The sequence below is a fragment of the Oncorhynchus mykiss genome, chromosome 20 (genome assembly GCF_013265735.2).
Source record: "Oncorhynchus mykiss isolate Arlee chromosome 20, USDA_OmykA_1.1, whole genome shotgun sequence".
NCBI lineage: Eukaryota > Metazoa > Chordata > Actinopteri > Salmoniformes > Salmonidae > Oncorhynchus > Oncorhynchus mykiss.
Genome location: NC_048584.1, coordinates 22,917,117 through 22,939,748, shown reverse-complemented (window position 1 = coordinate 22,939,748; position 22,632 = coordinate 22,917,117). Strand labels below are relative to the sequence as shown.

At 42.0% G+C, this 22,632-nt stretch overlaps 2 protein-coding genes across 5 annotated transcripts; one reads left to right on the top strand and one right to left on the bottom strand.

Moving 5' to 3' along the window:
- Positions 1-833: 833 nt before the first annotated feature.
- Positions 834-20,865, bottom strand: LOC110499185 (TOM1-like protein 2). Of its 4 annotated transcripts, XM_021576142.2 has the most exons (14): positions 20,776-20,865; positions 20,023-20,107; positions 19,150-19,378; positions 17,396-17,530; positions 17,100-17,297; positions 16,856-16,972; positions 16,410-16,543; positions 16,190-16,238; positions 13,900-14,071; positions 13,570-13,693; positions 13,316-13,394; positions 4,630-4,689; positions 4,142-4,178; positions 834-4,058 (listed from the first exon to the last, which is right to left on the bottom strand). In XM_021576142.2, exons 1-14 carry the CDS (start codon positions 20,825-20,827, stop codon positions 3,916-3,918), a joined length of 1,614 nt encoding a protein of 537 aa, XP_021431817.1. In that variant the 5' UTR covers positions 20,828-20,865; the 3' UTR covers positions 834-3,915. The 4 variants fall into 4 exon arrangements, with proteins under 4 accessions (XP_021431817.1, XP_021431818.1, XP_021431819.1 ...); XM_021576143.2 differs by lacking the exon at positions 4,630-4,689; XM_021576144.2 differs by lacking the exons at positions 834-4,058; positions 4,142-4,178; positions 4,630-4,689 and adding an exon at positions 6,983-12,776.
- On the top strand, positions 9,303-11,620 carry LOC110499183 (zinc finger BED domain-containing protein 1). Its single transcript, XM_021576141.2, has 2 exons — positions 9,303-9,550; positions 9,703-11,620. Exons 1-2 carry the CDS (start codon positions 9,416-9,418, stop codon positions 11,365-11,367), a joined length of 1,800 nt encoding a protein of 599 aa, XP_021431816.2. The 5' UTR covers positions 9,303-9,415; the 3' UTR covers positions 11,368-11,620.
- Positions 20,866-22,632: the final 1,767 nt, after the last annotated feature.

Genomic DNA, 22,632 nt, shown 5'->3' with positions numbered 1-22,632 from the left:
TCACATGTGGTTCTTAGGTTAAGAATTCATAATGGTTTTGATTCCTCTAGTTATTATAATGAAAGAGTTTTGGTGGGATCGTTCAAATCATACACGTTTTCCAAAATTACAGTGCATACCGTAGCCTTAAATAAAATAAGGATTGCTTTACAAGATTGAGATGTTTCATATTAGATGGTTATTCAATGAATTAATGCACTCTGAAAAAGACATGCATATTGCCACAAGAACAACATCCATCCATCGCAACATGATATAGATTCATACAATGCAAATAATATTAAGATTTACCTTCTAAAGTGAAATCCACACGGTTATGGAACAGAATAGAACTTGTGGACACATGTCCTCACATGAAGTCAGCAATCATGTGTAAAACATGAGTTGTACAATATAGCACACCCCTGCAAATACAGCAGGCAGAGTGGAGCAGAATGTGAAGAGCCAGCCATGTTCTAGGATGAGGCGATCCTAAACGACCAATGGGAGAGCCCATAGACGACTGTCAGTTAGGGCCTGCCCCCACAAGGAAGGAATGGGGCTGAGAAAGAAAAATGGCCAAGGGGTGAGGATTGGAGGGGATACAGTGGTTCCACAGTAAGATGAATGGTCAGGGGTTACTATAGGCCAACTTACACTAGTGTACTGTCTGTGAGGCACAAGCCATGGCAAGGATTCCTTCTTCTCCACAGAACTGCACAGTAATGTACTAGGATTTAAATCATGCACCGCCAAAACTGCACACAAATGTGTCAGACGAGGTGACAGACTTGAATCAACATAAAACTATAGTATGAAAAAAAAACAACTACGAAATAAAGTTGGCACATATCACATACTACTATAGTTTTTTATTGGAGTTCAACACATGCATGAGTCAAACAATATAGAGCTAGATAAAGTCAGGAAACAGCAGCAGCCAGCACACAAACGTCCCTTTGTGTTTTACCATACACACATATTCTTTCTAAGAGCAGGCTTTGAGGTGACCACCTGGCAAGCTAATATTTATATTTGCCTTAATTATACAAGATCATGTATAGACCCATAGTTCCACTGAGCAAGCCAGACCAATATCAAGCTATACATTTTATACTACGCATATTGGATTGCACACACAGCAATATATTTTTACTCCTCCAATACATCAAATGTACAGGGCTACTGTCTCAGCGTAGGGCAACAGTTGTACACACACACTTAAAGTATTCCATTCAGAGAGATGGGAAAACCTTTTAATAATGTGCAATGTCAACATTTCTATCAAAGAGTCTTTCGTTTAGCAATGTACTGCTTGTTCATCAAACCATGGAAAAAATGTAACTCAATAGGGTTCTTTGCTTACAGTTACAAACAAACAAACCAATCACAGAGTGGACACTTGTCATAAATAGTGACATTAAAAGTTACTGTAGAGTGAAATTCATCTGGAAACATTTACATGATCTTTACCATTGAATCAGCATAAGAAATTATCAAACTCCATAAAACATGTTTAACACACAATTAACATGAAAACCCCTAATCTCTCCCGTAAAGTTAATGTCATTCTACTTTTGTACAATAAAACAATTTCAAAAACAGAGATCAGAAGAAAATCCTAAATAAATTATTCCTACACTTGTCAATATTTTTGCAACATTTTCCATTGATTACAGATATGTTAAATATACCAACCCGCTCAACTAGATATTTGAACAATAAAATAAGGGTAGAATAAGGTCGTGAGTGACTATCAAGTGTTACATTGTTTTAAATTCATTGTGATTGTATGAAACAGCACGTGTATTATCATCATCAAGAAAGAGAATAAAGATCTCGGTTTGCAATACTCAATGTTCTTGCTCATACTAGTAAGTAGTGTTACCGTTTCTGAAAACATGAATGTCACTTTTTCTAAATGGCGAGTCTCTCGCACAGCCTATCCCTCTTTTCAGCACCGTCACCGTTTTGATCAGCGGATTAGCCCAGAGCGAACTGGCTAGCATCGGAGTGACATGCCAGAACAGCTAGCAAGCCAACGAGAGACAAGAACAGGAAATGGTACACAAGAGTCCAGGTGATTAAACAATAAAATAAACAACCTTTGACGCTCCAACCAGAGACCAAACAGATCCCCGTTCCTATATTTCCTTCATGATATTCATTACCATCCCTTCTATAGGTTCATTTTATCGCATCCACTTTGTAAAACGTTGGTCCATAAATTATGTTATTGTTCAATACCAGACATACAATGTTCAGTCTGTTCAGGTTGTAGTGAAGACTACTAAAACAGGGCTTTAACAAGAAACGGTTATCCTTCTCAGACTGACTGATACAGTGTTACGCCTGACTGAATCTTACAGTATGATACGGTAGTGCGTTCACTATGGATGTGATGCAATCATGCTTAGGCCACATGACGACATCTAGATGATGCTTTCCCATCAGCACTGTACCTGTACTGGTCCTTCAGCATATGGATACACAGAAAATCATTGTCAGGTAAATGGTACTACTTATTTGTTAAGATAAACATAACACCTCATTTAACATAACAGTGCATTTTCTTAAGTGACGTTAATTATTTAGTTGTCTCACTTAAAAAAAACATCATCTGAAAATAAATCAGAAATCGTATATAAATCTCCAAAATAACATTCCAGATAATCTTCTAGAATTCTAAGCTGGTAAAATAGATCAATCTCTAAAGGCGTAGAGAAGATGATAGCATCAATCCCTAGAAATACTTCATCCCTTGAAAGCAAAATGCCCTGTAGTGTAATTCTGTAGTGGACAAATCACATATCCACTTCCCTTTTCTATTGATACCCTTTTTGGGTAATGGCTGTGAAATGTTATATCCAGGTAGACCTACTGTAACAGGCTCCAATGCCCTCATAACAGATCTCCCGTCATCCACCATTTCTTTACCTTATTCTGCTTGATTGAATATACACACAGCGATTCTACATGTCATTATGTTACAGTTATACAACAAAGCCACACTCAAAACCATGAAGTTAAATTGATGAAATAAGACAACCAGAAAATATCGACTAGGAATGAAACGCATAGTCAAAACATACAATGATCCAGCATATTCCCCATTAATATATCTCATCATATTTTAATGCTACCTTCCCCCATCTGACCTACAATAAAAAAGGTTAACAATAATTGTACCTAGTTTTCATTGAATTCCCTTTGACGACCCTTCAAGGGATTGAAGGGTGGATGGATCTGATAATGCATGCAGTAGATTAGGGGACGACAGGATAGGGATGGCTTCTTGCTGCCATAACGGAGCAGAATATGGGTAGTCCTGTAGGTTGGGTATGTCTCATATTACCCTTCAGAAGAAGACCAGCCCCGGGACAGGGTGAGCTGCTGGTTTATAAAGACGGCCGTTGTTGTTGATACTCCACAGTTCTTCAGAGGCTGGAGACTGTTCCAAACCATCAACTGTTAGATAAGGAATGTTGATTATGGAATAACGTGGCGGTCTTCTCCCGAATGAAGCTGGTCTCTTTCTGAAAGAGGGGGGATATCAAAATCGGGGGTTCCCTTTGTAGTGTAGTAAATCAATGCGTTGCTGGGTAGTAGAGGGTTAGTTTTGAAGGTAGAGAGAACCAGAGGGGGAGGATGAGAAAGTGTGTGTGCTTGTCACAGATAAAAGTCTGGGGACTGAGGTCGCTGGCCAGGTCAGAAGTTAAGGTTAAAAGGTCTACTAAGCGAGGGGTTTTCAAACCTCTCCTCTGGGACCCACAGTCGTTCCATGAATTTGAACTATTCAAGAGCTAACACACCTGATTCAACTTGTCAACTAACTATCAAGCCCTTGAATAGGTGAATCAACTCAGCTAGTTCAGGGCTAAAACTAAATTGTGAAACGTCTGGGAGTCCCCGAGGAGAGGTTTGAAAACCACTGTACTAAGCGAACAGGGCGTCATCTGGTCTTTCAGCCTTCTTCTTGAGTGTGCCTGTAGTTGCACCAGGGTCACCACTAGGGGGCGAAGGGAGGCTGGGCACCGTTTCTGCTGCCTTCGCCCGCTCCTCCAGAAACTTGTCAAACTCTAGAAGTGGAGGAAGAGAGGGATCAGAGGAGAAGAGGTAAGCATATTACACATGCTAGCCAGAGGTGAATCATGTTTCCTACCTTCACTGGTCACCCCCTCTTCTCCCTCATCTCCTTGCTGTTGAGGAAGTGAAACAAAGTTACACATTTGTCCCTCACTGACCAAAGTGTGGAAACTATTTTAAGGACAATCCGAACTTACACAACCACCCTCACCACAAATCCATTTACGTTAGAGAAGAAGTTCAATAAATACAAAGTATTACCACATTCTTACATCAAATTAATTTAGAAAAAACAACCATGCACCAAAGAGGACAGAAACCCTTCAATACTGAACTAATTTGTTCAAGCCAAGACACACCGGTAGTATTGAAGTCTACACAGGAAGCTACAATGGATCAGACACGTGATTGGTCAAGGATGAGGAAATGTGTTGAAGGACAAAGAAAGTGGAATGTGTTACAATTAGATTTCTGAAGAACAAGCAGTCCAAAAGTTGAGGGATGCAACAGGAATAAAAAGGAGAAGAGAAAAGAAAAGGCAGAATAAAATCATGATGGTCTCACCAAGTCGGTACACAGCCACTCCTCTATGTCATCCATGACAGAGGATTGGCCAACGGGAATCTACAGGGCAACATCATGGACAAACGGTGCAAAAATAAATAAAAAATATACAAAAATCCAAAAGAAAATGAAACAAATGGTAGAGAAAACACAAAAAGAAAATCAACTTAAATATAATTGAAATATGATGCAAAACCAAAATACTAGAAACTCAAAAAACGAACAAAAATGCTAACAAACCACTGCATTTGATAAAATGAGACAAAGACCTCTGCCATTGATCAATGACATGAAGAAGTACCAATGGCACACATGAAACAGAGAGCCATGTGAAGGCTTTGCAATGCCATGCAGTGACGGTGAATATGAACATCTTGAAGGCTGTATGAAACTATGTGGGTGTGGGATGGACATGCACTAGATGAGACTAGTCTGAGTTAGTGTAAGCTTTGGAAGATTGGTTATAGGAGGCCAACAGCGCGCACACACACACCACGGCCAAGCATTGTGGAAAATAATGTATTGCCCATAGGGCTGACCCCATTTAGTCGACTGGTCGATTGTTTGGTCGATAGGCTGTTGGCCAAAAGAGATTTAGTTGTTGATCGATCGCAAATTGATAAAAAAACATTTGGGGGGCACACGAGAAACCTGTGATTCACGCCTGTCTCAGTGAGTGGACTAATCCATTGTGCAGGCCGCGGGGATGGCACAATCCATCACTAAGGCTGATTATACAGCATACTCATTAGACAGGTGCACCTTGTGCTGGGGATAATAAAAGGCCACTCTAAAATGTGCAGTTTTGTCACAACACAATGGCCCAGATATAGCTCAAGTTGAGGGAGCGTGCAATCGGCATGCTGACTGCAGGAATGTCCACCAGAGCTGTTGCAAGAGAATGTAATGTTCATGTTTAACATAAGCCACCTCCAACGTCATTTTAGAGAATTTGGCAGTGCATCCAACCGGCCTCACAAATGCAGACCACGTGAAACCACGCCAGTCCAGGACCTCCACATCCGGCTTCTTCACCTGCGGGATCATCTGAGACCAGCGACCCAGACAGCTGATGAAACTGTGGGCTTGTAAACCCAAAGGATTTCTGCACAAATTGTCAGAAACCTTTAAGAGAAGCTTGTCTGTATGCTAGCCTTCCTCACCAGGGTCTTGATCCGACTGCAGTTTGGAGACGTAACCGACTTCAGTGGGCAAATGCTCATCTTCGATGGCCACTGGCATGCTGGAGAAGTGTGCTCTTCACAGATGAATCCTGTTTTCAACTGTACTGGGCAGATAGCGTGTATGGCGTCGTGTGGCCGAGCAGTTTGCTGATGTCAACGTTGTGAACACTGCCCCATGGTGACGGTGGGGTTATGGTATTTGCAGGCATAAGCTACGAACAACAAACAAAATTACATTTGAAATTGATAGCAATTAGAATATTAAGTGGGTATCGTCAGACGGGGCCACAGTGCCTCCCGACCCCTCCTGTCTCAGCCTCCAGTATTTATGCAGCAATAGTTTGTGTCGGGGGGGGGTCAGTCTGTTATATCTGGAGTATTTCTCCTGTCTTATCCACTGTGACTTCTCTCGCTCTCTAGCAGGAGCAGTTGAGATACTCTGAATGATCAGCTATGAAAAGCCAACTGACATTTACTCCTGAGGTGCTGACCTGCTGCACCCTCGACAACTACTGTGATTATTATTTTTTGACCCTGCTGGTCATCTATCAACATTTGAACATCTTGGCCACGTTCTGTTATAATCTCCACCTGGCACAGCCAGAAGACTGGCCACCCCTCATAGCCTGGTTCCTCTAGGTTTCGTCCTAGGTTCTGGCCTTTCTAGGGAGTTTTTCCTAGTCACCGTGCTTTTATACCTGCATTGCTTCCTGTATGGGGTTTTAGGCTAGGTTTCTGTACAGCACTTTGTGACATCAGCTGATGTAAGAAGGGCTTTATAAATACATTTGAGATACTGTGACGAGATCCTGAGGCCCATTATCGTGCCATTCATCCACTGCCATCACGTTTCAGCACGATAATGAATAGCACAATTTCGTAAGGATCTGTACACAATTCCTGGAAGCTGAAAATGTCCCAGTTCTTCCATGGCCTGCATACTCAGACAGGTTTGGGATGCTCTGGATCAACAGTGTGTTCCAGTTCCCGCCAATATCCAGAAACTTCGCACAGCCATTGAAGAGGAGTGGGACAACATTCCACAGGCCACAGTCAACAGCCTTATCAACTCTATGCGAAGGAAACGTGTCACACCGCATAAGGCAAATGGTCACACCAGATACTGACTGGTTTTCTGATCCATGTCCCTACCTTTTTTTTATGACCAGATGACCAGATGCATCTTCCTATTCCCAGTCATGTGAAATCCATGACTTATTTAAAATGACCAATTTCCTTATGGTTCATATAACTCTGTAAAATCTTTTACATTGTTTCATGTTGTTTATATGTTTGTTCAGTGTAGCTTGTTATCTTGATGTAGTTCTATTTTTCATTCTAAATTAAAAACTCATGTTCCAAATACATTTGTAGATAACAGCAATGGAAGGGTGGATTTATTTTCTGCTCCATCTTGTCAGAAAAGGGAGTAGGTGTACTAGTTATATAGGGCAGGTTGTAGGATGACATTATGTAAATATTCTCTAGTTTTAGTCCCTAGAGAGGAAAACTATGAAGCAAGAGAGATAATAGCCAGGCCTTAATTGTAATAACATGAAACCTGTTTCTTTGAGAGCTGTGAAGACATGTCTGCAGATGTATTTATTAAAGATTTCCATTAGCTGCTGCTAAGGTCGCAGCTGCTCTTCCCGGGGTCCAGCAACATTAAAGCAGTTATATACAATAAAATATTACACTTAACACATTTCACAACACATTAAGGGTGTTCCCTCAGGCCACTACTCTTATCACATATCTACAATGAATCCCAAGAGACTGCTTGCACATCCTTGTATGCCATTATGTGTATTTATGTTGTATACAATACAAAACATACCACAGCTTCAGCAGGCCAATCCTTCTCCTAGAGGTATGCAGGCTTCTGTTCCAGCCCAGCACTAACACACCTGATTTAACTTATCAAACCTACAGGAGTTGATAATCATGTGTATTATTGCTGGGCTGGAATAGAAGTCTACTCACCCAGTAGATCAGGGAGTGGAGCAAGGTTGGCCCCCCCTCGCATATGGACTTTTTTTGTTCACCAAGTAATTATGCTTTCATAATAGCCTACTTACTAAGATGTCTAAAATGTACAAACTCGTTAGATTGTACATTTTGATTCATTGAAGTGAAGTGTTTCATCTTGTTTTAATTGTTAACTTAAACTATTATTCAAGATGAACTAGTGTTAATGTTCATTCATCACAGATCACAATTCTGCAAAAACAATTCTCTAATTTGTGTTGCTTCCTCAAATGAACATGACCTTTGTGTCCAGTTGTGAGCTCTCCAAATGGGTTTTATTTGATTGTCACCGTCTCAGGATATCAGCCATGTGAACCCATTGTGCAGCTTATCATAATGTCATGCCTCATCAATGCAGCCATAGGCCTACAGTATGATGACATAACTGGCCTAACAGATATGTGCAATCAATATGCCCATTGTCATTGTACATCTGAAGCAGAGAACAGCTAAACTCAGTTTCCATATTGATGAGATCGATAATGCATGAGGCTAAGCATGCATGATCATAATTTCCTACATGATGATTTTTATGACGAAATTGTCTAGTGTAAGTACAACCCTTGCATTCTAGGTACAGTAAATTTTTTACAAATCTGACTATTTTTAGGCTAATTAAAAATGTAGAAAAATAAAAATGTTGCGTGAGGGGATTTGTAATTCTACCTTGTTTACTTGCCGAGAATGATTTTAGAACACAGAGACAAAAATCTGAATATGAAGAATGGCATGGAGGATTGCAGATGATGTTGATCAAATCAAATTTGCCACATGCACCGAATACAACAGGTGTTCAAATCAAGAGATTTGCAAAGCTACAATTTCCTTTACCCAAATTACCCATTCATGTGAAAGGTAGGCCTATTTATTTTACAGGAAGTAAGCTATAATTATCAATGTCATTAGACAATGAAAGAGCCATAAGATAATGGGAATCATAATGTTAAGATACCATAACCCAATTAGTAGGATATTACATGGGAAATGCAAGCTTTGTAAATTATACACTGTTATAATTTGTGTTACTGGTGATTTCTATCCTTTGGTGGGAAATCTCACAATTTGTTGACTTTGATAATAGTTTTGATGTCTAGGTTGCTTGATGTTCATAGCTAGCTAGCAGCATAAGCAAACATTGATGTGCAAATCTCTTCACCCAGCATCAACAGCAAAAATCTCTGCAATCCTCCATGCCATTGACCTTCAGATTTTGTCTCTATATTCTAGCAAAGCAAAATCATATAGAATTGGAAAACCCGACACAGCAATGATTTACGTTCCTCCATCTGCTTGTCAGGAACTAAATGACAGGTGGAACTGTTCCATAAAAGGACGATTTTCAAGCAAACATCTGCCCCTCACCTGATTGGTTAACAGCAGCGGTGGCCGCGTGTAATTTGCATAAAGTAGAACTGAACTTTATCGCGCCCCTCGCCTTCCCACAATTCCCTGTGCTGCGCTCCCGTTGAAAATGAATGGGGGCGGAACTTTGTCTCTGGCGAATTTGGAAGCGGTGTATACCCTACCAGTACATACCGTAGCTTCTTCATACTCTTATTAGGCCAAATTAAGACATGTCGAAAAGGTCTGTAGTATGGCAGCATTTCATTGTAGTAATGGATGACGCCAAAAAAGTGGAATGCAAACTCTGCAAACAGCGGTTTGCTTACCATAGTTCGACAACGAATATGACATATCACTTGAAAACAGTAAGTTAGCATACTTTGTTTTTCTAGTTGCATGCTAAAACAGTGACAGGGTTTATATGCATGTGAACATCTCCAAATAATGTAATAACAATGGTATACATAATTAATTCAAATGTAGGCCTACTTAAATTTTAAACTTCGTGTATTTATAGGCGCATCCCCAGTACAGCACGAGCGCCTCCACTGCTAGCTCAGGTTTAACCCAAACCACCTTGGACCAGAATTCCCCAATCTCAGAACAAAGAAAGAGAGAGATAACGGATGGTATCGTGGACTTCATTGCCTTGGACATGAGGCCCGTTAACCTGATAGAGGGCGTGGGATTTAAGGATATGATGAAAATCTTGGAGCCTGGTTACACTGTTCCCAAGAGAGAGACTGTTATGCATGCTCTGACAGCGAAATATGAGACCACAAAAGAGAAGGTTTTGGAGTCTATCAAAAACAGCCAGGCAGTAAGTTTTACAACCGACATGTGGACCTCACTGAGGATGGAGTCATACATGACCGTAACTGCCCATTTCATTACGGAGGCCTGGGGACTGCAGTGTCTTGTGCTGGAGACAAAGCAAATGGAGGAGAATCACACCGCCGCCACCATTGCGCAGAGACTTGGAGAAGTGGCCGACAAATACGAAATCCCAGGATGTAAAAGGGTCGCTGTGGTACACGACAACGCCGCAAATATGATTTTGTGTGCAGATATACTGGGGCGGGAGGAGAAATGGGCAGGCGTTAAAGGAATCAGATGTGCTGGACACACCTTACAGCTGTGCATCAACGCCACTCTCAATCAAGACCCCATCTGTCGCACTGTGGTTGCAGCCAGACTCCTTGTGGCTCATTTTAAGAAGCGAACAAAAGCCAGAAAGGGACTAAAGGAGAAACAAAAAGAACAAAGGGTGGTTGAACATGTCCTGATCCAAGACGTTTCCATGCGGTGGAATTCTTCTCAGACCATGTTAGCGCGTCTGATAGAACAGAGATTGCCTGTAACAGCAGTGCTCTCCGACCCCAACTACACTGGGGAAAATGAACGCAACCTTGATCTCACCCCAGCGCAATGGAACATGGCAGAGGACATTTCAAATGTGCTGAAGCCCATTGTCACCCTGACTGAGCTGCAGTCCGAGGAGGAAAATGCATCCTTATCTGCAACCATACCCATGCTGGCCAACCTCAAACGCCGCCACTTGGCACCAGTGGTGGACGACAGCCCCACCACTAAGAGTCTTAAAACAAGGCTGGTGGAGGAATCTGACAACAGATGGCAGCTCAAAGACCGACTATTTGAGAGTAGTATATACGTCCAAGCAGCAGTCGTAGACCCCCGCTTCAAGCTGCTTTCGTTCCTTGACGATGCAAAACGGGACGTAGCCTACATCAACGTGTCCCAGCTGGCCGACCGGTTGAGCGCTGAGGGAGACAGAGTCAGCTCTACACCCACGGATGAAGAGGTACCCGCACCAAAAAGAAAAAAAACAGATAAGGAGCGGGAGATTGATATGCTAATGTGTGGAGATGAGGGAGAGAAAGAGTTTCCGGGGGATAGCAAAAAAGAAGTGAAGTATTATCTCCAAGATAGAACGAAAGTCGACGCTGGACCACTAGCTTGGTGGGGGAAAAATGAGGACAGGTATCCGAGGCTGGCCAGAGCAGCGAAATACCTCCTCTCGATTCCGGCGACCTCTACTCCATCAGAGCGGATATTTTCCAAGGCAGGGTTTATATTCAATAAAACGAGGAGCTGCCTTCTGCCCGAAAATGTTGACAAGCTGGTGTTCCTGTCGCATAACTTGAAAAGATTGGGGAAGTAGGCTATTAAACGGCAGCCCAGGTCTATGTGAGTAAGTAGGCTAGTCCGATACAGTTGACAGATGGAGAAGATCAAACTATTATGCTAAATGTTTGGAATAGCCCATGCTTATTTTTGTAGCCTATGCAAGCCATTTTATATGTTCAGCATTAGAGTTTAAGCTGATTTTGATACCATTTGGGGCTACACCTTGCTCTTTATTTTGTTATCCATGTATTTAATTCATAATTAAACATTTACTGTTTAATGTTCAACTCTGTTGATTGAATACTAGGCCTACTGGCTGTAACTGCTGCTTCTCATTATTTTAATTAAGCACAATTTAAAATAGTTCCATTTGTTATGTTCTTAATTGGATATTTCCATTTTGCAATATCATTTGAGAGAGTCCGTGATAAACGTAGCTTTATTTAAGCTAGGCTACTGTAGGTATAATTCAGATTGTTAAGTACCATGATAAAGACACTAGAAAGTTGTTATCTGGTTGTGGTAAAAACAATACGGCCCTGTGGTGTTTAAACAGAGGTCCAGAGAGACAAAAAATTAAATGCAAATTTCTAGTGTCTTGAGAAATAAACATGGGCAAATTTACAAGGCTTTAGATGGGCCTTGCAGAGTTGCATCTACTATGTATGGTACAGTCCAATCTGTTTCAGGGCCATGGCCATTCATACTGTACTACACACCAGTGTGACATAATATACACACATTATATATTCAATTAAACAACCATTTTGTACTCCCTCTGCTACTGTGAGGAATTTCCTAGTACAAAAATCTGGACTCAACATGAGAGACTGAAGTAGCTCTCTGGTTTGTGTAGACATCCATACCCACACCTGGAGTCAGAGCCGGCCCTAGCCTTCTGGGGGCCCTAGCCACCTTGGTAATTCAACCATGATTAGTAGTAAGTTTAGGTAGCTGGCTAGACAATTTTACCAATAAAAAATCATTATAAATGTAGCTCATATGGGCTAATTGAGTGACTGACAAAGAGGAAAAACTACTGATGCCCAACCACATTTCAAAATTGCACTTTGTGTATTCTACTACTACAACTCTCAAAAGTAAGTTGAGCCCCCGACTGAGTTATTAAAATGTTTATTTGACTTGCTTCTAACATTAGGGGGGCATGTCCCCTTCTAAAGTTCTAAGGAAAGGGGAATGGAACAATAATCAAATCAACATCAAACAGCATTCTCTCATCCGGCAGCCTTTTCCTGACATGGCAAAATTGTCTGTAGCACAGTTCCCCACTCCTCTGCCACAGGTGTGTGGAACTGGCTGATTAGGAGTGCTGTTGTGGGGTGCGGCCGATGCAGTGGCCCTCCAAGGTGCTGAACTGAATCTTCAGTGAGCTTTCTCTCCAGCGTTGGCTAGCGGTTGCTCTCCACGGTTCTGAAAGATAATCTTCAGTGCGCCGTTGAATTGGGTCGGGAACAGGTTCTTGATATCTGACTCCCTCTTTCGTAATTTGTGTCTTAATTATTTCAACAGTGCGCTTAAAGCGTCAGAGAAGCTCAGTGCATATAGTTCATTTTCTTAAAACACATAGGGTGTGTATGTATGGGAAAAATGCATATTTAAATAGTTCCACCAATCGATTGGACGGCCGACTAAGATTATTTATTCTTTTTTTTACGTCGGGGAGAGCTTTTGACAGTGTAACAGCACATTGAATGTAAAAGTTAAACGTCATCCTTAGTGATGTTAGGGACGGCAGGTAGCCTAGTGGTTAGAGCATTGGGCCAGTAACCGAAAGGTTGCTACATCGAACCCCCAAGCTGACACGGTACAAATATGTCATTCAGCTCCTGAACAAGGCAGTTAGCTCACTGTTCCTAGGACGTCATTGTAAATAATAATTTGTTCTAAACTGACTTGCCTAGTTAAATATTATTATTTTTAAGTAGTGCACTTCTCAAAGGTTGGCCAGCCAGAGTACTCACCCCTCCTGCGGGCTGCCGCCTGACTTCCAGAAGAGGCAGCCCAATCCCACATACAGCATTAAGGTCCTCTAGAGGAGCTCTGCCAGGAGAGAGTTAGTGTTTAATGACCAGACAAACACAACATTCAGATAGAAATGTATTGTGTAGAACATATCAGTCATGTAGAATAGAGAATTGTGTATGCTCGATCCATTACAAGCCTAGGAGGTAAGGGCTAGTCTCTGAACGGGATACCAAGTGCGATGCGTTCTTACGTCACGAGTGTTTCGGTGGTCAGAGGCAGAGCTCCGGTCCTGGTCTGGGCGAACATGTCAAAGTCGTCCTGAGGCTTACAGCTGGGCAGAGAGCTCAAAGTGCTGCTCACACTGTCACCCACATCTGAGTCACAACAAAGGGACATCAGTTATATTGTTCAGACATAATAAAATGTCAATTGCATGTGTTAAGAACATGTTATATTGCTGAAGGACCTGGTAAACTGTTCAAAGAGAACCAATGAATCAGCACTCTTACAGTAGATTTGTCTTTTACTAAATAGACTTGGGATGGGGCGTATGTACAGTAACAGTGTCCAGGGAACATACCAAGGCCGGCTAGCCGAGAGGCCAGGGAGGCAGGTGAGGAAGGCCGTGCAGCGGGGGTGGTGTAGAAAGGGGGCAGGCTGGACGGGGGAGTGGTGGTGACCATGTTGCTGACGACAGCAGGAGAGCCAGGGCCCAGGTCTATCAGGTTGTCCTCTGTAGCCTCACTGAGGACCTGCAAACAAAGGGGTATGAGAATGAGTGTGAGTGCACGTGAGAGAGTCAAATCAAAATCACATTTTATTAATTACGTGCCAAATAAAAACAGGTGTAGACCTTAGTGAAATGCTTACTTACGAGCCCCTAACCAAAAATGCAGTTGAAAAAAAATACAGATAAGAATAAGAGATAAAACTAACAAAAGTAATTAAAGAGCAACAGTAAAATAACAACAGTGAGACTATATACAGGGGGGTACTGATACAGATTCAATGTGCAGGGGCACCGGTTATTGGAGGTAGTATGTACATGTAGGTAGAGTTATTAAAGTGACTATGCATAGATGACAACAGAGTAACGGTGGAGGCTGAAAATAGTCTGGGTAGCCATTTGACTAGATGTTCAGGAGTCTTATGGCTTGGGGTAGAATATGTTTAGAAGCCTCTTGGACCTATACTTGGCGCTCCATGCGGTAGCAGAGAAAACAGTCTGACTAGGGTGGTTGGAGTCTGAACATTTTTAGGGCCTTCCTCTGACACCGCCTGGTATAGAGGTCCTGGATGGCAGGAAGCTTGACCCCAGTGATGTACTGGGCCGTTCACACTACCCTCTGTAGTGCCTTGTGGTTGGGGGCCGAGCAGTTGCCATACCAGGCAGTGATGCAACCACCATGCTCTCAATGGTGCAGGATCTGAGGACCCATGTCAAATCTTTTCAGTCTCGAGGGGGAATAGGTTGTCGTGCCCTCTTCATGACTGTTTTGGTGTGCTGGGACACGTTGAAGAGAATGAAAGACCACTTTTAGGAGCCCACTCCAAACCGACTGCCAATTACATTTCCCATTAGTCACTACAATAAACAAAGCAATTAACTAGTCGCGAAGGGGACTACACAAAAAGGGCCCGACACCTGGCATTAGTTTTGTTCATCAATTTGACCAACAAAATGATTAGCTAGAACAGAAAGGTTCAGGCAAATAAAGCACATACGAATGTGAGAGGTCAGGGAAAATCCTAGGTTAGCTGGAGAAAAGCATGAATATGCCCATGAATTTTTTTTTTATTTATTTTATTTTACCTTTATTTAACCAGGCAAGTCAGTTAAGAACAAATTCTTATTTTCAATGACGGCCTGGGAACAGTGGGTTAACTGCCTGTTCAGGGGCAGAACGACAGATTTGTACCTCGTCAGCTCGGGGGTTTGAACTCACAACCTTCCGGTTACTAGTCCAACGCTCTAACCACTAGGCTACCCTGCCGCCCCAATGAGGAACAGTTGTAGTTTGTGGGAGTTTTGGTTAAGGGGGTAGGTACTCAGCCAGAAACAGTTAGTAAGAGAAATGCAATAAGATTTGATTGTGGTGAAGAATGAGCTGTTGTGTGCCTCTATGATTTTTCATTCATTTTGCCTGTGTAAGAGAACCTTGAGAAAGATGGGTGGTTGTGGGGTAGGGGATATCTTCAGACATTCGGTAGATGTTGCCCCTTAGGCACAGATCTACGATCAGTTTACCCTCCCTGAATCCCAACTTTAACCATACAGGGAGGAAAAATCAAAACTGATCTTAGATCAACGTCTAGCGGCAACTTCATTATACTCCTAGTTTTAGACCGTCTCTGGGTCAGTTACTGAGGGGGTTGTGCAGTTAAAACATGCCATATGGAGCAGATGGGAGCAGGGTCAATATCATTGATGTTTTAACAGTGTCACTTGGTGTCCAAATACATGTGACATACTAATTATTGGGGTGACTTTCATACTTGCCCGTGTTAACTATCCATAAAGAAAAAAATACCATTAACATGCCTGGGCAACACGCCACGGTCAGTGTGGGCATGATATTAACGGTACGGACAGCGACAGATGATCTAACATGCCTTAGCCTACATCTCTAGACAGAACAGTCAGTCTTTTAGTCAGACTCAACGACGTTACAGAATGACAAAACATTTGTAAGATATGGAAGACAAAATATCAAGCAGAGATAGGAATAATATGATGCAAAGTATCAAATAGGAATAACATTATGCATTTGCATGCGCCAACCATGTACAAATAAGGAAGTGATGTCCTAGTTTGTGTTTGTGGGGGGGGGGGGGGGGGTTACTGCCTATGGCCGTCACTGCTAACTCACCCCATTGTTGATACCCTGAGATGCTCTGCCTGACCGGAACCTCTCGTACCTGAGAGAAAAATGAACATAAAAATAACTGGTCCACGCTTGTTCATAACGACTGCGTTACATGAAGTCATCCATGCCTCTCATAGGAGAAAGGTGTTATTTGAGACAAATGTTAGCCATCGCTCCGTGATGAGAGATGTTAGTGTGTGTGTGTGTGTGTGAGCTAGCCTACCTGTCGTAGCGTAGGAAGATGTTGTTGAGGTCGTCGTTGACGTGCAGTAGTTCCTCTGTGACCTCCTCGTTAGACACGCAGGAGATGAGCTCCACTATCCTCTGCTGCATGGCCCGGCATGTCCGGTTCAGCTCCTACAAACAGCACACAGGTTTACACACAGCAGCGTTACCCAGTCTGACATTAACTGTATAAAGGGCTGGACCCAGGGTTGTCAGAGATCTGAAAGGATCTGATGGCGTTAGTGCTTTCATGGTGTACCAACTGCAGAAAAAGGAAACTACCAGTACAAACATTGAAAGCGCACTCTCTAGTGGCCTGTGCGAATACCCTTTTCGGTCAATCATCTGTTTTCTGTTTGTCAAGAAACCAGACCCTATAAATGAACTAACAATACCAGGGTCGAAGCTGACGTCATACAGTCAGAAAGGGGGTTGGAGTCTAACCTGCAGGAGCTCGTGGTCCGAGGGGTCCTCCTGTCCAGGAACCATCTCTGTCAGCATCTCTGACATCACCTTGGTGTTGCCACGCACAATGTCCAGCTCACTGCGCAGCCGGCAAATCTGTACAGCAGAGGGAATAACATGCCAACTCCTCTCAGATCCATCTCCTTGAACCTTAGAATGCAAGCTATCCAGAATATTTTAAAAGCCTTTTCACAACTGTAATGGCTATTCACTGACTCAGTACCTGGTCAGGTGAGGGGTTGATAGACCCAGAGGCACCGAGGTTGGGGACCTGAGGGGCGGAATAGGTAGGAGGGACAGATGCTGCAAAGGGTGGGGCGGAGACAGCATGGGGAGGAGGCTGCTGGTGGAGGATAGGCTGGGCTGGAGGAGGGGCGGTGGCCTTCAGTGTGGCTTGGTTCACCTCAGAGCCAGCCGACAGCTTTAAATTAGAAAAAAAAATTACAACAAAATAGCAGATGGATTCTCATACTCGATATAGATTAAGGAAATGCATGCAAATGGATGTGACAGTCCTACTCGTTGAGGAGTGTGGATTGGAGACAGGGTCTCCAGGTCAGACATGGGGAACTCAATGCCTTTCCTCTTCAGCTCCTCATAGATATGGACCACACCCGTCAGGTCTGGACTACTCCTGAACGCGTCAGCCCACGCCTGGGAGACGGGTTGAATGAGAAAGACAAACGTTACCTTAACCGTGTCATGTCTGTCAGTGCTTTATTCAGGTAGCCCTTTACACTCGTACCCATATACGGGTTGAAAATGGCAGATTTGGACACCGATAAACACCTTAATTGGAACACAGTGGCTGCACAGTAAAATGCTATGCATGATGTCAGCGCTCTGGCGCTGCGCTTCACAGGGAAAGGCTGTAAATTAAAGAAGACTATGTATTTTGAAAGAGACATTGAGGATTATACTAAATACGGCTTTGATGTCATAAAAGCAAGCAAAACACCCATGAGTCCAAATGTGCACTCCACATTTCCATATTATAAAACTCATGTCATAGTGTCAACGTTTATGATCACTATGTTTGATGTAGTTACAAGACATGGCGTCACCCTGGGTTGTTCTGAACAGAACTAGTCTGTCTATTGTGAAGACAATTTGCTGCGGTGCACGCACCTCAATGCACTCATGACTAATTTCAATGCGCAGTAAAATAATTATCTGTTTCCTGAATTGCATTGTGAAAGCCTAACACCGTAATATTGTTTTGTATAACTTAACTAGTCGTCATGTTAGCAATAGAACAAGCTTTCAAATGCTGCCCACCTGACCCAGATTTACAATGGACTGTTTTTTTGGATTGCATAAACAATTGTGTGATGGCGGGGATGCAGAGTTGTGTTCCAAACAAAACTACAAGTGCGCTTGCTCTATTTCCTAAAGTGCACAAGTTTTCTTTGAGTCATACGTGCATCTGTATCCAGAGTATTTTCAGATTTTGATGTCAACAAATGATGCGAAAAGTACAGTAATGTAAAATGAAAATAAAAATCAACAGTTTAGATTCAGTCTTGTGTCAGGTGAACTGTTGTCCTCACCTTTGGTCTAATAATTTTTCCAGAATCTCCTAACTATTACTTTTCAATTGATACCATGATTATGCATATGTTTTTCATTTTTCTAGAAGAAACATTTTAATTTAGCCCTATTCATACATGTGTAGTGAATAAACTGGTCAAAGTATTTAGGTCCAGGGTGTCACAAATGACATTTACACTACCACAAAAGCTCTTGCTGGCTGAGCAAGAAAGCATGTGAGTATCTTGGGTGTATCATTACACATTCATCCTTGTGAGAAAACAGTGCCACATTTGTAATAACACTTGCATGTGGTCTGGTGAAAACCATTAAAGTTCCATCAACAGCCGCCATCTTAGTGGGAAACTAGAGGCCACCGGAGGCAATCGGCCAGGGTTACCTAAGATCCCCATGGTAACCAGAGAACACCTGGCTGCAGGTAGCACAACACCCGAGGCCCTGCCTGAAGAACACTGGATCCCCCAGGGCTGCAGCCACAGGCAACCAACACCTTTCTCTCCTCAACTAGCTCATACAGAGCAGTACAATATACTCTGAAAGCACTTCCATCTATTTGCTCAAGGACAAACTATCATTCTCTCTTAACACAACTGTCAGAATACTTTAAAAATGTGGTTTATCAATGAAAGCTTCTTCTATTAGCTTTATCACCAAAGTTGTCACAAATTAATAAAAACATGTCATGCATAAACTCTCTCACCCATAAGTATGTGATCCCTTACCTGGATCAAGGCGAGCACTTTGTCTTGTACGATAGTGGGAGGGTTGTTTTTAGGCGAGATGATTTTTACAAGCACGCCATCTATGAAGTCTCTGCTGGTGACGAGGGCATGAAAACGATGCCCGCAGTTCTTCACACATGTCTCCAGGACGGTGAGTGCCAGCATCACCTCCCTGTAGTTCTTGTTCCCGTTCAGCCTCTTCTTCATTGCCCTGATGGCATCCTTGGGCCTGCAGAATCAACACACAGCAAAGAGCAGAGAACAGGGTGAGATTGGGAGAAGACTGACACATGATAACTACAACATGATAACTACAACATACCATCTACTACAGCGTAGTAACTGCACCACCAAGCATCATTTCGCCATTTTGACTGAAATAATGTTATTAATACTTTAAAGGATTTATGTAACAGGCAATGCTTTACTAAAAATGGTCTAGGCTACACTATAATGCAGACACATCATTAACAGTGGTAGGTGTGGCCTTCCTGATACAGAGGGCTTTAAGAAACTGATGTCATATTATGAGAAACTGGGAGTAGGGGTAAATCCACCTTCCCTCATTTACCACCCACTTATCAAACAGAAAATGGACTTCAACACTTTTACATCAAGTTTAATGGATCAGATAGCTATCCAAGCACTAGATAGTAGGCCAGCACTTGGACCAAATCCATTATTGTTTCTGATAAGAGGCAAGGCAAACAGAGCAAGAGACCTTCACAGAGAAAGTGTGGCCATATTCAGATGTAGTTAAGTCACTAGGGACAAATTATCAAGTCCATGTCACAAAGCTCCAGAATAGGTCTAACGTGTGTTTTATAATTCACATAATTCATTAGCCTAGTTAGAATGCGCTTTTCTACTCACCCATCCTCGGTTTCATTGATTATGTCACATATTTCCATATTGAGGGCCCAGTCCTCATTCTGAAGGGAGCCATCAGTGGCTCTCTCTAAAGACAGAACATTCAATTCCGCCTCGTCAGAGCAGTAGAAAATTGTCATTTGAAAACAATATCCTTTTCATGATTGCAATGATCACATATGCTAACTTGTTAGCTAGCTAATTAGCTCAGTTACAGCAACGCTATACTAATTTAGCTAGCTAAGTAACTTAAGTTAGTTACCCAGTCATGTGCCTTGGGTTATCGAGAGCTAGCTAGCTAATTTAGCAGTAGTCCAGCTGTCAAATACGTGTCATATGGTTCATTCGAATAGCTAGTCAGCCACAAACAGTTATCGCGACCAGATACAGACAGTAACGTTAGTTAACGTTAGCTAGCTTAACTTAAGTAGCGAGTGTAAATGAATAAAGTGCAACAAACGGAATATGCCCAACCACTACCTAGCAGGATTACCACGAACTATTGCTTATGCTTACATTGATGAATATATAACTAGTTAACATATTTTTTTGCCAATTATCTGAAGCTAACCAGCTTGGAAATAACCAAAATGAATGCTAGTCAACTGGTTAGCTTCGCGTATGGGTCGATAGCCAATGAACTTAGCTGAGTAAGAATCAAATGTCATGACGATTCAAAAATGTGAAACACGATTATCTACAAATTCCTTTCAATCAGAGTTTGTTAAAAAAAAAAAAAAAAATTGTTTTACTTACCAATACAATGTCCCACCGGAGTACTGTATGGATTTCCCAAAAGGAACTCCATCTTGATCGACAACAAACAATGTGTACGATTCACTTCATGGAAAGATAGTAAGCCTCGCCCATCAAGCAATTGCATTGGCAGAGACATCCAGTACGTCAATCTGATTGGGCAACATAAACGTCGATCATTACATTGCAGACCATTGTAAATAATGACAACCATCACTGCGTTCATGAATCTAACAGGACTACATGAAGAAAACCTAGATAAAAATATGTTTATGGTGAAAAGATTTTTGTGACTTATTTCCAATATGGTTATGTAAACATTAGATTTTACAATCTGTGCACACAATCCAAAGTATGTTATCATGTCCACAAGCGATTTTACATTAGGATTTCAAAATGTTTGCTTTAAAAATAACAGAACAGTGTTTCTGAACATCTTTATTCTAATGCATTTAGGGTTTGATTCAAGTGGTTTGACAAAAAAGCTGGTGATATGTGTAACAGCTGTGTATGTAACAATAAACATGTTTTAGTCAGTTTGACCCATTGATAAATTACATTTTTACTGAAGCAACAGAAAAACGAAGTCAGCTTTGCTACAAGCTACTAAGCATAATACAGTGGGAGTGAAAGAGACATCTGGGCTGAGACAGGGGGGACAAGGAATTAACATTCCTCCCCTGAAGGAACAACACTCACTGTTTCCATAGAAACATGCAATGTTCCCAAAAGTCACTGATGACTGAGAAACTGATTCAAAACACAAACTGTAGAAGAGATGGCCATCATCATACTTGGCTGCTGCCAAGTTGTACTTTATAGGGAATGAGTGTCAGAGAAGCCTGTTCCTCTTTACTGAAATTAAATTACACATCTTTCTCTTTCTATAAAAACCAACTGACATTTACTCCTGAGGTGCTGACCTGTTGCACCCTCTATAATCACTGATTATTTGACCCTGCTGGACATCTATGAACGTTTGAACATCTTGAAGAACAATCTGGCCTTAAAGGCCATGTACTCATTATCCGTGTGCAATGAATCATGTGGAAATTTAGCAAGTTGAGGAGACTAAACTGCTTGGAGTAACCCTGGATTTTAAACTCTCATTGTACAAACTTATTGACACAATAGTAGCTAAGCTGGGGAGATGTCTGTCTATAATAAAGCACTACTCTGCCTTCTTAACATTATCAAAAAGGCAGGTCCGACAGGCCCTAGTTTTGTCACACCTGGACTACTGTCCAGTCATGTGGTCAGATGCCACAGAGGGACTCAGGAAAACTACAATTGGCCCATAATAGGGCAGAACAGCTGGCCCTTAAATGTACACAGAGCTAACATTAATAATATGCATGTCATTCTCAAAGTAGAGGAGAGATTGGTTTCATCACTACTTGTATTTGTGAGAAGTATTGACATGTTGAATGCACCGAGCTGTCTGTTTAAAACTACAAGTACACAGCTCGGACACCCATGCATACTCCACAAGACATTCCAGAGGTCTCTTCACAATCCCCAAGTCCAGAACAGACTATGGGAGGTGCACAGTACTACATGGAGCCACAGAACTATGTTCCACATCAATTAACTCATGCAAGCAGTAAAATCAGATTTAAATAACCAATCGAAATTAATCTTATGGAACAGCGAGGAGATACACATACAAACTTGATTTTTTTGTGTTGTAGATATATTTATGTATATTTTACCTTTACTTAACTAGGCAAGTAAGTTAAGAACAAAGTCTTATTTTCAATGACAGCCTAGGAACAGTGGGTTAACTGCCTTGTTCAGGGGCAGAACAACAGATGTTTACCTTGTCAGCTCAGGGATTTGATGTTGCAACCTTCTGTT

Coding starts and splice junctions, on each gene's coding strand:
- LOC110499183 (XM_021576141.2), top strand. CDS start 9,416: ATGTCGAAAAGGTCTGTAGTATGGCAGCATTTCATTGTAGTAATGGAT. Junction 9,551..9,702: donor TGACATATCACTTGAAAACA/GTAAGTTAGCAT, acceptor GTGTATTTATAG/GCGCATCCCCAGTACAGCAC.
- LOC110499185 (XM_021576142.2), bottom strand. CDS start 20,827: ATGGAGTTCCTTTTGGGAAATCCATACAGTACTCCGGTGGGACATTGT. Junction 17,298..17,395: donor CAATCCACACTCCTCAACGA/GTAGGACTGTCA, acceptor TCTAATTTAAAG/CTGTCGGCTGGCTCTGAGGT. Junction 16,239..16,409: donor ATCTTCCTACGCTACGACAG/GTAGGCTAGCTC, acceptor TTTTTCTCTCAG/GTACGAGAGGTTCCGGTCAG.